Below are 14,118 nucleotides of genomic sequence, written 5' to 3' on the forward strand. Positions count from 1 at the left end.
GGTGTTTTTGGCCACTGTATGCCACAGAGTGTTGGACTGGATGGGCCACTGGCCTGATCCAACACTGGCTTCTCTGATGTTCTTAAAATAATTTATTTACAGCATTTGTATAGCACCGTTCCACTCCAGGCAATTTAAGTAGCCATTTAAAAGTATTTAAGAACATAAGAACATAAGAGATGCCAATGTTGGATCAGGCCAAAGGCCCATCCAGTCCAACACTCTGTATCACACAGTGGCCAGAAATACCAGGTGCCACCAGGAGGTCCAGCAGTGGGGCCAGGACACTAGGAGCCCTCCCACTGTTGATCCCCCCCCCAAGCACCAAGAAGACAGAGCATCCCTTGCCCCAGAGCCCCTATCTATACCTTGTGGCTAAGAGCCACGGATGGACCTCTTCTCCAGATGCTTATCTAATTCCCTCTAATAATAACATAAGAGACGCCAATGTTGGATCAGGCCAAAGGCCCCTCCAGTCCAACACTCTGTGTCACACAGTGGCCAGAAATACCAGGTGCCATCAGGAGGTCCAGCAGTGGGGCCAGGACACTAGAAGCCCTCCCACTGTTGACCCCCCCCCAAAGCACCAAGAAGACAGAGCATCACTTGCCCCAGAGCCCCTATCTATACCTTGTGGCTAATAGCCACTGACGGACCTCTGCTCCATATGCTTATCTAATTCCCTTTTGAAGCCGTCCATGCTTGTAGCCACCACCACTTCCTGTGGCAGTCAATTCCATGTGTTAATCACTCTTTGGGTGAAGAAGGACTTCCTTTTATCCGTTCTAGCCCGACCGCTCGGCAATTTAATGGAGTGCCCACAAGGAGTTCTTGTATTGTGAGAAAGGGAGAAAAGTACCTCTTTCTCTACCTGCTCTTTCCCACGCATAATCTTATAAACCTCAATCATGTCAGCCCTCAGTCGTCGTTTCTCCAAGCTAAAGAGCCCTAAGCGCCTTAACCTTTCCTCACAGATACCCGAATGTGTCGTTTGGCCCCATCTCCTACTCCCCGGTGCACTTTGTGGTCACTTTTATTTGTTCTTCAGACCCACTCCAAGGAAAAACAAATTAACTGGAGGTTTCTAACCAAGACTGACAAAGAATCCATTCAGCTTCTCTGAAGTCTCCCTATCCTCCTCTAGCACACCTGTGCCATCTTCTGTCCCTGTCATGATCTGGGCTGTGCCACCAGAGGCCTACTAGGCCCAGGGAGCCTGGCTAGCAGTAGGGGAGGCTGGGCCTACAAATCCCAGAAGGCCTTGGGAAATGTTGGCGCCGATTTTGACCAATAGGGAAGAAGAGGGCAGGGGAATGAAAGAACTGGTACAAGGGGGGAAAGCTGTTCTTCCCAGGAAACAGGGCCAGAAGGGACTGAGGCTGCTGTGGGGAAGAAACCCTCATCCTGAGGGAAGGGTGAATAGTCTAAGGCCACTTGAGATAGTGAGCTAGGGACAGTATATATTTAGACGCACTAGGGCATTTGATTTCTTTTCTTTCCACACACTTATTGTTATTATTCTGCACCTTGTTTGTTATTCGGCTAAAAGGGAGGTCTGAAAGGCCTGGGAGGGTGCTCTGGGCCTTCTCAGAGAAGCCTGGAACCAGAGTGGTGGCAGTGTCAGGTGACACCCCACCTGAGCCGTGACAGTCCCCAAGACCTCCCAGCTGCTTTCTTCCTTCTCCTGTACTTCAAGAAGTTTTACTGTCTGTCAGAATGGCTTTGAGCAATACATTCCTCGGTTGTTTGATGGCCTGTTGCCAACGTGCCCCTCGTTCTGCCAGACTCTGGGCTCCTTTTACACTTGCTTCGTTTGGGCAAGGCTCACACTTTCCCAAGGAAACCTCCTTGCCTTTCCACCTTGACCCTGCAATCCTTGGACTCAAGTGGTCCCTTTCCTCTGTCCTGCTGCAGGAGGCATTGTATTTGAGCTTCCGGTATCATGGCTGGAAATGGTCACCACCACAGTGCTGACATCCTCCTAATTTGGTTATGCACGAGAGGTGCCAAGACGGGAAGGAGGGAAAGGACTCTCTGCAAGGGAGCAGGAGATCCAAAGAGAAAGGGGACAGGAGCAATGACGGGAAAGGCTCTGCCAAGACACAGGCCGAGAGAACAGGGAGGGCCAGGCCGGGGGGGGGGCGACCTCCAGCAGTGCTCACCATCCTCCCGGAGCAAAATGGCCAGGTAGTCGTTCACAAAGGTGCTGACGTAAAGCAGGACAGCCGGGGCTGAGGAGGTGCGGAAGCTGAGACCCACTATCTCCTCGGTCAGGTTGTAGCCCGGCAACGGCTGAAGGGGTTGGCGGACGATGTTGGAAAACTCCTGCACCACGTGCATGGGCATTGTCATGATGTCGTAGCGCACCCAGTTTCCTTGCTCAAAGTAGGCACCGATATCTGCAAAAGACAGCAAGGAAGCAGCGCAGACGTCGCGGGGAGAGGAGTGCTGCTGTCTTGCCCGGCCTCTGCCCGGCCCTCGGGGCTCGCGTCCTCCCTGCTTCCCTCCTCCCCACCCTCGGCACAAAGCTCTCACCTTGGTGGCAAAAAGACCCTTCGTAAGCAGAGACACTGCAGTTGCAGGTGTAGTGGTTGTAGTGCTCCACACAGGTGCCGTAGTTCTGGCAGGGCACCAAGGGGCGGCGGCAGTGTCCAGTGCAGTTCACCAGGACCCCGAGGGTCTCATTGGCCTTCCCCTCCAAATTGAGGGTCACCCCATTCATGCGCAGGCCCCGCAGGCAGCCCAGGAAGGGGCGCAGACTGTAGATGCCGGAGCCTATGAGAGAGGGACAGAGAGGGCTGTAACACAGAGCAAATGTAATCCATTTAATACATAAAGAAAGAAATTCCTGAGCGGAGACAAAAATGTGTGAGCTGGAGGCTTAAAAAACTGTGAGCTAGCTCACACCAGCTCAGCTTAGAGGGAACACTGCTCCTAACCTCCGGCGCTGACACCAGTGGCGCCCCGTCAAAGGTCGGTAGTGGGATCCCTAACCCTGGGCCACTGCCGCTCAGGCACAGGTCTTTGTCGGATTCAATTTCCGTCAGCTCAGCCTAAGCCACCCAGCTACGGCTTGAAATGCAAGGTCCAGCTCTTCCGGTTTTGAGTCAGACTGGCCTCCCAACAACTGATATAAAATAAGATCTGCCTTTCAAGTTTTTCCCTCTGCACCCCCGCCTTCATAGGCGGCGGGGGGGGGGGCAACTCAATACAGGGCATTTCCTGTGGTGACACCTTGCCTCTGGAGAACGCTCTCTTCCCCTTGAGGCCTGGCCTGGCCCCTCTGTCCGGAACCTGGCCAAAACACATTTTTTTAACCCAGGCTTTTAATTAGTGGTTTTATCTTCTCAGCTTTTTTTAAACACCTTGCTTCTGTTTTTATGCTGCCTGTGTCCTGTAGCTTGTAAAAACTTGTAACGTTCATAAAAACGTTATACTGTGATGTTTTAATGGTTTGTTTTTATATTGTGAGGTGTGGTCCTATGCAGACTTTTCTGGAATAAAGAGAAATACATGGTGACTTTTTTAAAGTGCCAGCTGCCTCAAGCGTGACTGTGAACAGGCAGCATAAGCATATCCTAAGCAGCTTAATAAGCCATAGTAAAGGTAAAGCTTCCCTTGCTCGAAAGCCAGTCGAGTCCAACTCTAGGGTTGCGGTGCTCATCTCCGTTTCCAAGCCGAAGAGCCAGCGCTGTCCGAAGACGTTTCCGTGGTCATGTGGCCGGCATGACTAAACACCAAGGCGCACGGAACACTGTTCCCTTCCCACCGAAGTGGCACCTCTTTATCTACTTGCAATTTCTTGCTTTCGAACTGCTAGGTTGGCAGGAGCTGGGACTAGAGACGGGAGCTCACTCCGTCATGCGGCACACTCGGGTCTCGAACTGCTGAATGACTGACCTTCCACAGCCTGCAGTTCAGCGTCTTAACCCCTTGAGCCACCGCAGCTCCTGTTAATTTTAATAAGCCATATGGAAGTGCTTAACAGCCATGTAGCAAAGGATGCCTCTCTCACACACACGCACCCACGCACGCGCACACAGAGGGTTCCGCCCCCAGCTGGTCCTCACTTACCCACGTAGAGCAGTCTGGTGAGGTTCATGTGGACAAAACTCTGAGCGGGGGCCGCTCTCACCACCCAGGGCATCCGGTCAACTCGCAGCCGGGCTAACTTGACGTTGATTTCTGCCTTGACCTGATGCCACTCATTATCGTTGAAAGGCATCTCCGAGTGCACTGTCAAATTCTCGTCACCGTTCCCGATGTCGTAGGCAAAGACCAGATCCCGGGAGGCTGGAAGGGAGGAGGAGAACAGAGGCACTGCGGGGGCCGTCCTGTGCTGCAGAACTCGCCAGCCCCATCTCCTCCACGTGGAGGGGAAAGGCCTCGGACTCTCCAGAGGTATCTATGCCCAGGTTCCTGCGCCTCTCCTGCAGTGGAGGCCCTGCCCATCCATCAGCACAAAAGGGGAGGGCGTCGCTTTCCTCTCCCCTGCCCCTCACAGGTCTCCCAATTCCTTACAGGTTCGGGGCAGAATAATTCTAAGGACTTCCTGACAAACGGAGACCTCAGCGGCTCGTCCCGGGCCCCTGCATCATGGTGCAAGACATCATGGGCTGTGACACGGATCCCTGAGAGCGCGGCACTTGGGCAGCTCTTCTGGACAGAAAGGGATTCCAGAAGGACGTTGCACACAGAATAATAGAATGTTAAGAGTTGGAAGGGACCTTGCAGGTCATCTAGTCCAACCCCCTGCACTCTGCAGGAGCGTAGCCGAAAGATAGCCCTACAACAAGGCCTTGCAAAGTGGCTCCAGAGGAGCCGTGCGCTTGGGATTTTAAAAGGCGGGCGGTGTCAACCTCTTTCACAAGAGCTGAAAAGGCACAGCTGTCAGCTGACCCTCTGGCACTGCTGCCATGGCTGGGGGCGGGGAGATGGTGGTCTGCCTCCACACTGGAATCTTAAGTTTCGTTTCTTCTATGTTCTTCTGATCTATGTAGCCTCAGCTAGTGACCTTGGTACCTTGATACAGCTTTCCCCTGGGAACGTAGATCCATTAGGTTAGGTGGGCATTTGCTTGTGCCCTGACTGGACCTGGGCCATCAAGGGACCCTTTTGAATTATGTATAACTCCTCAGGGTTTCGAAGAGGTAGAGGAACTAGAGATCAAATTGCCAACATTCGCTGGATTATGGAGAAAGCAAGAGAGTACCAGAAAAACATCTACTTCTGCTTCATTGACTATGCTAAAGCCTTTGACTGTGTGGATCACAACAAACTATGGCAGGTCCTTAAAGAGATGGGAGTACCAGACCACCTCACATGTCTCTTGAGAAACCTGTATAAGGGCCAAGAAGTGACAGTTCGAACCGGATATGGAACAACTGATTGGTTCAGCATAGGAAAAGTACGACAAGGATGTATATTGTCACCTTGCTTATTTAATATACATGCAGAGCACATCATGCGAAATGCTGGCCTGGACGAATCACAAGTGAGAATTAAGATTGCTGGGGGGGAAATCAACAACCTCAGATATGCAGACGATACCACTCTAATGGCAGAAAGTGAAGAGGACCTAAAAAGCCTCTTGCTCAGGGTAAAAGAGGAGAGCGGAAAAGTGGGCTTGAAGCTGAACATCAAAAAAACTAAGATCATGGCATCCGGCCCCATCACTCCTTGGCAAATAGAAGGGGATGTCGTGGAAGTAGTGACAGACTTCACATTCCTGGGATCCCAAATCACCGCAGACTGTGACTGCAGCCATGAAATTAAAAGACGCCTGCTCCTTGGGAGGAAAGCGATGGTGAACCTAAACAGCATGATAAAAAGCAGAGAAATCACCCTGCCAACAAAAGTCCGCATGGTCAAAGCAATGGTATTCCCAGTAGTCATGTATGGCTGCGAGAGTTGGACTATAAGGAAGGCCGAGCGCCGAAGAATAGATTCTTTTGAACTAGGGTGCTGGAGAAGACTCTTGAGAGTCCCTTGGACTGCAAGGAGATCCAATCAGTCAATCCTAAAAGAAATGAACCCTGACTGTTCCCTGGAAGGCCAGATAACGAAACTGAAGCTCAAATACTTTGGCCACCCAATGAGAAGGGAGCCCTCACTGGAGAAGACCCTGATGCTGGGAAAGACTGAAGGTCAAAGAAGACGGGGACGGCAAAGGATGAGATGGTTAGACAGTGTCATAGATGCAACGAACATGAAATTGAGCCAACTTCAGAGGACAGCGGAAGACAGGAGGGCCTGGCGGGATCTTGTCCATGGGGTCGCCAAGAGTCGGACTCGACTGTGCGACTGAACAACAACAACATAACTCCTCACTGGGCGCACTTTCCAGTAATTCTAACACAGAATGTATGCACAGAAGACCGGCTTTTACTGTACTCAATACACTTTGCTCCAAAGCAAACTGATTTATGCAGTAGCCAAATTGCTCGCTCACAGCTTTAAAGCCAGTAGCTCACAAGGTTGAATTTTTGCTCACAAGACTTCACAGCTTGGAGGGAACATTGCCTCCTAGTGCTGGGTTGCAGAGTTTTACTGCCTCTGGATATGGGGATTCCCTTTGCTCACCATGGCTAGTAGCCACTGATGGACCTACTCTCCACGAATCTTTCTAAAACCCCGCATTTGTAAAAGCATCTATACAAATGGCCATCCCTCCATCCAGTGGCAAAAAATCTCATCTTTCTGACTAATCCCCTATATTTTTCAAAGTTCCCCCTTCTGAAGAAAAAAGTGATTGTTCTAGACTTTGGGAACATCTTTCCACTGACATGAATGCTGAACTTAGTAGCACTGCGGTCGCTGTTCCTAGAAGTGTAACAAAATCTGCATCTTGAGCTCAGAACCAAGTCCAGATTTGCTACACCTTTAGTCAGCTCTATAACCAACTGCTCCCATGCGATCATTTATGATATCTAGAAACTTCATGTCCACAGTATCACCCAAACACAGATTTGCTCTGTCAAAGTGAGGGCAGGTGAAGTCATCTAGTATTACAATATTTTCCACCTTAAGTCACCACTGGAAACGACGACCAAGGTATTATCAAGGGTTGGTTACAGGGATCGTATTACCCCTGTGCTGAAAAATCTCCCCCGGTTAGCTGTTTTCTAAGCACCAGGGCTATTTTTGGGCAGGAACGCACAGGAACAGAGTTCCGGCTGGCTCCCAAGTTGGCCACGCCCAGCAGGAACTCATTAGCATAATAGGCCACACCCAACAGCAGGAACTCATTAGGATTGGCTACGTTAGGGGTGTGTGGCCTAACATGCAAAGGAGTTCCTGCTACAAAAAAGGCCTTGGGTGTTGACAACAAACAAGGTAAACAGAATAAGAAGCAAAAGGTGGGTGTGGCTGGATGACCACACTTCTGGTAACATGGGGGTGCAGCCTAATGTGCTAATGAGCTGTGCTGTCAGGGGATTGGCCTAATATGCTAATGAAGTTCTGCTGTTGGGTGTGGCCTGTTATGCCAATGAGTTCCTGCTGGGCTTTTTCTACCAAAAAAAAAGCCCTGCTAAGCACAATTCAAAAGGCTGGTTCTTACATTTACCCTGGCTTGGGGCCAGGGTATCTGACGGACTGTCTCCTCGCAGCCCACCAATCGAGATCCGCTTCTCAAGCCCTGTTCTCCCTGGCCACACCTTCAGAGTTGAGGTGGATGCTGACTACAGACGGGGCCTTTCCTATGGTGGCCCCTCATGCCTGCATGGCCTCTCCTTTGAGGCTTGTCTGGTACCTGCTTTACTTTCTTTTAGGTGCAAGGACAAAATACATGTTTTTACCACTTTCAATTAGAGGTATCAATCCAATAATTTAATTTAGTTTAAATTAATAATTTAATGTGAGTTATCAATTCAATAAGGTATCTGTTTAGGGTTGCCAAATCGGACTTACCTCGCCGGTGGGGGACTCTGGGGTGGCTCCCGGAGCGCGCGCCGCATGCACGTCACTTCCAAGTGACGTCATGACGCCGGACATTTGAGGGGAAAACATAGAGTTTTCCCCTCAAATGGCTATGGCCCCGCCCCCAGCGTGCCCGGCATCATGACGTCACTTGCCTGTGACGTGCCGGATGTGGGTGGGGTTTCCCCCGGGGCCCGATTCCGCGGTGTCGGAAATCGGGCCTCCAAAGCGGGGGGGGGGGGAATCCGCCCCCCGGGGGGACTTGGCAGCCCTATATCCGTTACATTGCCTTCGCCCCCACCCCACGAACACAGAACTCCGTACTGTTGAGTTCCACACGGATGTAGTTCCTTCGGCCCACATTCTCCAGAAAAGTGCCTGATGGGGCAGACGTCTTGAAGAAGAAGCTGATATCAAGGCTGTAGTTGACCTGGAAGGTGGGGAAGAGCAAGGCCGTTCCGTTGGTGAAGGAGACGGTGTTCCAGGAGTTGCCTGCAAGCCACAAAAGGAGGGATTACAGGAAGGGTCTGGTGTGGCACCCCAAGGGGGGCTCCTGCCCATCTCCTCACCACCCCATCTGCTACTCACGGTCTCCATAGCACCGTAATGGGCCCAGCGTGAACTGGGCCGTTGATCCCGTGCGGTTTGTGTCGGTCACGACAACCTGAGTAACTGGAAGGTGGTCTACAAAATTCAGTAGCCCCTTATCTGTCCGCCTGCAATACAGAGGAGGCCGGTGTGGAAAACAGGGCCTGATAGGTCAGAGCCAGGTTCCCCTCCTTTATCACCTGTTTAAAGGGAGGTGGGGACTCCCCCCACTCACCACATGGCATGGTCAGCATCGCAGTTGCAGTAGAAACGGGGGTCTGCACAGTTCTTCTCCATGCCACAAGCGCAGCGCCCCAGCCCTGGCGGGGAGCCCCCCCAGTAGTAATGGCGCTCGAGATTCCGGCCCATCCAGAAGCTCAGGGGCATCCCGGCTGAAAGGCAGCAAGAAAGTGATGAGATGAGAGGCTGGGGTGGAGCAAGGAGAGGATAGTTAGATGGCGGCATGTATCCATCACTAGGGATGTGCAAGGAAAAAAACCCAGTATTTTTCAGATTCGGAGTTTTTGAAAAAATCGGTATTGCCTTGAAAACCTGAATTCCACTATCGGTATTGTATTAGAATTCGGGTAACATTCAGGAATCCCAAATTTTTCAGCTCCATTATACCCTATGGGGCCATCATAGTCAATGGCAAATTTCCTAGGGTATATTCAGTGGGCAGGGGCAGAGGGGGTTTGAGGTAGAGGCAGGGGTCATTTCCTGCAGGAGCGCACAGGAGCGGAGCTCCGGCAGTAAAGAGCCCAGGGGGCGGGCACGTGCAACAAGCCCCGCCCCCTGCTCCCAGCAGCCCTCAGTCAGAGGAAGAAGCAGCCAGGTAAGTTGCAGAGCTCCCCCCGGTCCAAAACAGTCCAGTGGCACCTTTAAGACCAAGTTTTATTCAGGTACAAGCTCTCCCTCCTCTGCGAGGACAGAGCTGCACTTTTTCCCGCCCCCATAGCTAGCAATCCAAAACCGTCCAGTGGAGCCTGAGCGGTGGGTGTGGCCTTCTGACACACTTCCCGTGACGTCAGGGGGTGTGGCACATGCTAATGAGTTATGCTAATGAGCTCCTGCACCTCTTTTTCTACGAAATGAGCCCTGGGTAGAGGCACCAAAGAGGCGGCTGAAGCCAAAAGAATCCCCAAGATTGCACCAGGGGGTCCAGTGCTATGGGCACTCAAAGAAGGTGCTCCCATCTTCCACTGTTTCCAATGGTGGTGGGGGGTGGGGGGAAGCAAGGCAGGCATACAACAAGCCCAGCAGATTCTCGCAAAGAATCTCTGCAGTAGAAAGTGAAGTGTGGGGACTCGCAGTGTTCCCTCTCAGCTGAGTGTGAGCTAGCTCACAGTTTTTAAGCCTCCGGCTCACACATTTTTGCCTTAGCTCAGGAAGGATGGGGCTCCAGAGCAAACTAGTTTATGCAGGAGCCAAATCGCTGGCTCACAACTTTAATGCCCAGTAGCTCACAAAGTAGAATTTTTGCTCACAGGACTCCACAGCTGAGAGGGAGCATTGGTGGGGAGGGGCATGTTTGCAAGGCCAGCAGCAGAACCAGGGCCAAAACCCAACAGGACTAAGGTCAAATCTGAGAATCTCCATTGTTTCCAGTGGTGGGAAAAAGCAAGACAGACGTACAACAAGCCCAGCGGATTCTCCCAGAGAGTCTCTGCAGTAGAAAGTGAGGTGTGGGGGAGGGGGTATGTTTGCAAGGCCACCAGCAGAACCAGTGCAGTGTGCCCAGCAGAACCAGTGCTGTTCTGGCAGGGCCAAAACCCAACTGAGAACAGCATCCAGTCTCCTAAGAATTTCAGCTCTCATACTTATGGTAAACCTTAAGTTGTTGTGGCCACAAAGAGTCTGTCCGTTGGTCGTAGTTACAGTGCTGGAGCAGAGCTGGGTGATGGTCACAGTTACGGTATTAGAGTAGACCTCAGCTTTGCAGTTCACCGGCTGACCTCAGGCCAGTCACACATGCCCTACCTCACAAGGTTGTTGTGAGGGTAACAGGGAGGAGGGGGAAACCGTGGGAAGGAGAAACGTGTGCTAAAGAAAGGGACGAAATGAAAGGGTGTGGGAGATGCCGTCAGAAGCCACAATAGGCCTGAATGATTCCTAATGCCGGCAGGACAGCTCGGCAATGCTTCAAAAGGCCCTTTGCCGTCTCGAAATGAAGAGAGAAAAAAAGCAGAAAGGATTATGCACACTAACCAGAGGTCATTTCGGGGGGGATCGCAGGGGATCGCAGTTCCCCCGGGTGAGGTACGGGGGGCAGGGCACATGACGAAGCCCCGCCCCCTGCTTCCGGCCGCCCCGCTTCCGGCCCTCATTCAGCCAGGAGGAGGCAGGAGAAGAGGGAGGGTAAGTTGCTTCCTCCCTGCCTCTCCCCACCCCTGCCTGCCTGGGGCCAGGGAGGGCCTTCGCGGGGCTTCCTTGCACTCCCGCCGGCCTTGCAGGTCCACCGCCGGGCCCCTCATGGGGCTCGGCAGTGGAGCTGCAAGGCCGGCGGTGGCGGCCGGGACCGTTGGGGGCGGGGTGTGTGGCCTTATGACACACTTCTGGTGATGTCAGGGGGTGTGGCATATGCTAATGTGTTATGCGAATGAGTTCCCCTAGCTCTTTTTCTATGAAACGACCCCTGACACTAACCATCAGTTATGCACTGGAAATTTCCCCAAGTCACAATTCGGCTGTACGCGTCCCAAAATCCGTGTGCTAGCAAGAAAACCCACCGAGCCCACGGGATGGCCCCCCCCCCACACTTACTCTGGGTGTTGAGCAGGCGGGAGAGGTAACAATTGAACTCTATGCGTTGCTCACAGTACTCCGAGGCATTGGCCAGGGCCGACACCTCACCCCAGGAGGCATTCCAGTAGTCTACCGAGCCCAGGAAGGGCCTCTCTGGGCTGTAGCCGGTCACTCGGGTAGCCCAGTACCGATTGTGCCACACAGTGGTCCACGCCCGGTCCTCTGCACGAGACAAAAAGGAAGTTCCAGTGTGCGTTCTGCAGAACGGCTTCTGCTCTCTACACTTGGGCCCAAACAGATACAACCAGGGTTCCCTCTAAGCTGAGTGAGTGTGAGCCAGCTCACAGTTTTCCAGCCTCCGGCTCACACATTTTTGTCTTAGCTCGGGAAGGAGGGCTCCAGAGCAGTGTTCCCTCTAAGCTGAGTCAGTGTGAGCTAGCTCACAGTTTTTCAGCCTCCGGCTCACACATTTTTGTCTTAGCTCAGGAAGGAGGGCTCCCGAGCAAACTAATCGATGCAGGAGCCAAATCGCTCGCTCACAACTTTAATGCCAGGAGCTCACTAAGTAGAATTTTTCCTCACAAGACTCCCCAGCTTAGAGGGAACATTGGATACAACGTTAAAAAAAAGTCTGTGATTAGGGCTTGCCGAGGTTTTGAAAAGCCAATTTCCAGCTGCAGCAGGCAGCTTTGAAGGTTGGGGTGCCAGGTGAAGACGCGGGTGACTGGTGTTGAACCCATGCCCCCAAAGCAGCAAATCGCCTTTCATGAGGCATCAAAAAAGGTCTTCCTCCCCTGCATCCAACGAACGCAGATTTGGAGGGGCATCTTAAGCCAAGCAGCAGTTAAACACTCTTGCACTCAAATTCCACTCATTCAGCCAGGTCAGCTCTGAAAACCTGATTTATGTATTACAGGACAGAAAAGTTACTTGGGTTCATCTCTATCAGCTCATCAGTTTTAGAGCAGACCTTTCCTTAGTCCAACTGACCAGCACTATAGGTATGGTCTCTAGAATTTATACGATTCTGATTTCTAATCTTTCTGCTAGTTTGACGGTTTTTAAAAAATATGGCAAAACGATCTTAACAATTCCTAATGTGCCATAAAATTCAGACTAAACCATGGCTTAAAACAGCAGCTGCTAAGAGCAAGGAAATTTCCTTCAAAATAATACATTGATAGTTCATGACAGTGTTGAAGTTAATATCACATTCCGACTCAGTAAACACCTGATTGCAGGAAACCTAGGCAGTGTTTATGTACAGCCTTCCTGGTTTCAGATCTAGAAGGAGACCACCCCGATAACTCAACAGAACGTCCTCTTGAATCCACATCAATTGTTAATAAGGATTTTTTGAGAATAAAAATGTGCTGCATACGGTTGCCAGCCTCCAGGTGGGACCTGGGGATCTCCCGCTTTTGCAACTGGTCTCCAGCTGGCAGAGATCTGCTCCCTGGAGAAAACGGCTGCTTTGAAGGGTGGACTCCATGGCATTGTACCATACTGAAGCCCCTACCCTACCCAAACCCCACCCTCTCCTGGATCCACCCCCAAAGCCTCCAGGTATTTTCCAACCCAGACCTGGCAACCCTAGTGCTGCATAAAAGTCTTCTCTCCTCTCCTCTCACCTCAGCCACAAGATCAGAAATGGCTACGGAGAAGGGGAGAATGAGGCGCCCCACCCTGAGGTCCTTAGAGGAAGGACAAGATAAAAATGTAATGGATGGACAAGCAGGCCGGCAGGGCCCCCTTCTTCCCTCCATACCTTGAATATCACAGTAGACAACGAAAGGCTTCAGGGGTCCGCTGCCATCTGGGTCAATGGTGTAGTTGCCAGACGCTTTGCCGCTGAGTCGATAGGCATCGCACGTCTCCTTGTAAACCGCTGCCAGAGGAAGGAAGCCAGAGGTTGGTGGGCAGAGCAGCCCTCCTGGTCCTCCCCCACCCTGTCCCCGTGGCTCAACCGTGTCTCACGTTTGTGGCAGGTCTCCCCCTTGTAGCCTGTCAAGTCACAGATGCAATGGAAGTCATCCCAGGACTGGATACAGCGACTGCCATGTTCACACATATTAGGAGTACACCTGAAAACATGGGGGTGGAAGCAAATCAGTACTAAAACAGGGGCTCCTGGTATACCCCTGAATACTAGTATTTATGCCCTTCCCGAAATCTGAATCCCCCAAATACCATTTTTTGTTGCTTTCAGTTGCACATCCCTAGTGCAGTACTGAGAGAAAAGGTAGATGCTAGAATTGATGGAATGAGAGGTAAAAGAGGTTGGAGTTTTGTTGACGTATTTGGAGATAACTTATGGATTATGATATATGGAAGGAAGATTAAAACATATGGAACGTATCAGGGACATTAGCAGAGCCTTGGGGTTATACTGGACCCCCAGCTATTGCCGAAGAAACAAGTTCATGCAGCTGCAAGACACACCCTTCCTCTCAACTCAGCCTCATATGGCACCTGGATCCACACCACAGTAATACAGAGACTCGACTGCTATAACGCACTGGTCTCCTCTCTGAATCAACTCGGAAACTCCAACTGGTGCAGAATACTGTGGGGCTCAGCTATTATCAGGAGCTAGACACAGCATGCATATTAATCCTTGTGACGTCCTCCTTATTGGAGAGGACTAGTTTCCCTTTAAAAGTTCTCTTTATTTTGCTTAACTGTGTAGATTCTGCTGCCACCAGGAAATTTTAAGGATTTCCAAACCTTTATGCTTATAATGTTGCTCTTACTAGTTTGGTAGACCGAGTTCAAGGCTTACGAGGAACTATGTGGTCCTGGGAAGTATTTCATTCAGAGCTGGTATAAACTTGAATAAAAGAGGATTTATTGAAATAAATACTA

General features: G+C 51.4%; 1 protein-coding gene across 1 annotated transcript in view; it reads right to left on the reverse strand.

Annotated features, from left to right (window-relative positions):
* The window catches only part of CNTNAP1 (contactin associated protein 1), a 63,762-nt gene that overhangs the window by 16,989 nt on the left and 32,655 nt on the right, over positions 1-14,118 (reverse strand). The window contains exons 11-19 of the mRNA XM_015426592.1: positions 13,231-13,337; positions 13,022-13,141; positions 11,272-11,475; positions 8,744-8,900; positions 8,509-8,636; positions 8,245-8,412; positions 4,075-4,293; positions 2,536-2,775; positions 2,163-2,399 (exon numbers count right to left, since the gene is read on the reverse strand). Coding sequence (XP_015282078.1) covers positions 2,163-2,399; positions 2,536-2,775; positions 4,075-4,293; positions 8,245-8,412; positions 8,509-8,636; positions 8,744-8,900; positions 11,272-11,475; positions 13,022-13,141; positions 13,231-13,337 — 1,580 coding nt within the window. The remainder of the gene's footprint in view (positions 1-2,162; positions 2,400-2,535; positions 2,776-4,074; positions 4,294-8,244; positions 8,413-8,508; positions 8,637-8,743; positions 8,901-11,271; positions 11,476-13,021; positions 13,142-13,230; positions 13,338-14,118) is intronic.

This window comes from Gekko japonicus, unplaced genomic scaffold (assembly GCF_001447785.1).
Source record: "Gekko japonicus isolate JY-2015 unplaced genomic scaffold, Gekko_japonicus_V1.1 scaffold1636, whole genome shotgun sequence".
Classification (NCBI taxonomy): domain Eukaryota; kingdom Metazoa; phylum Chordata; class Lepidosauria; order Squamata; family Gekkonidae; genus Gekko; species Gekko japonicus.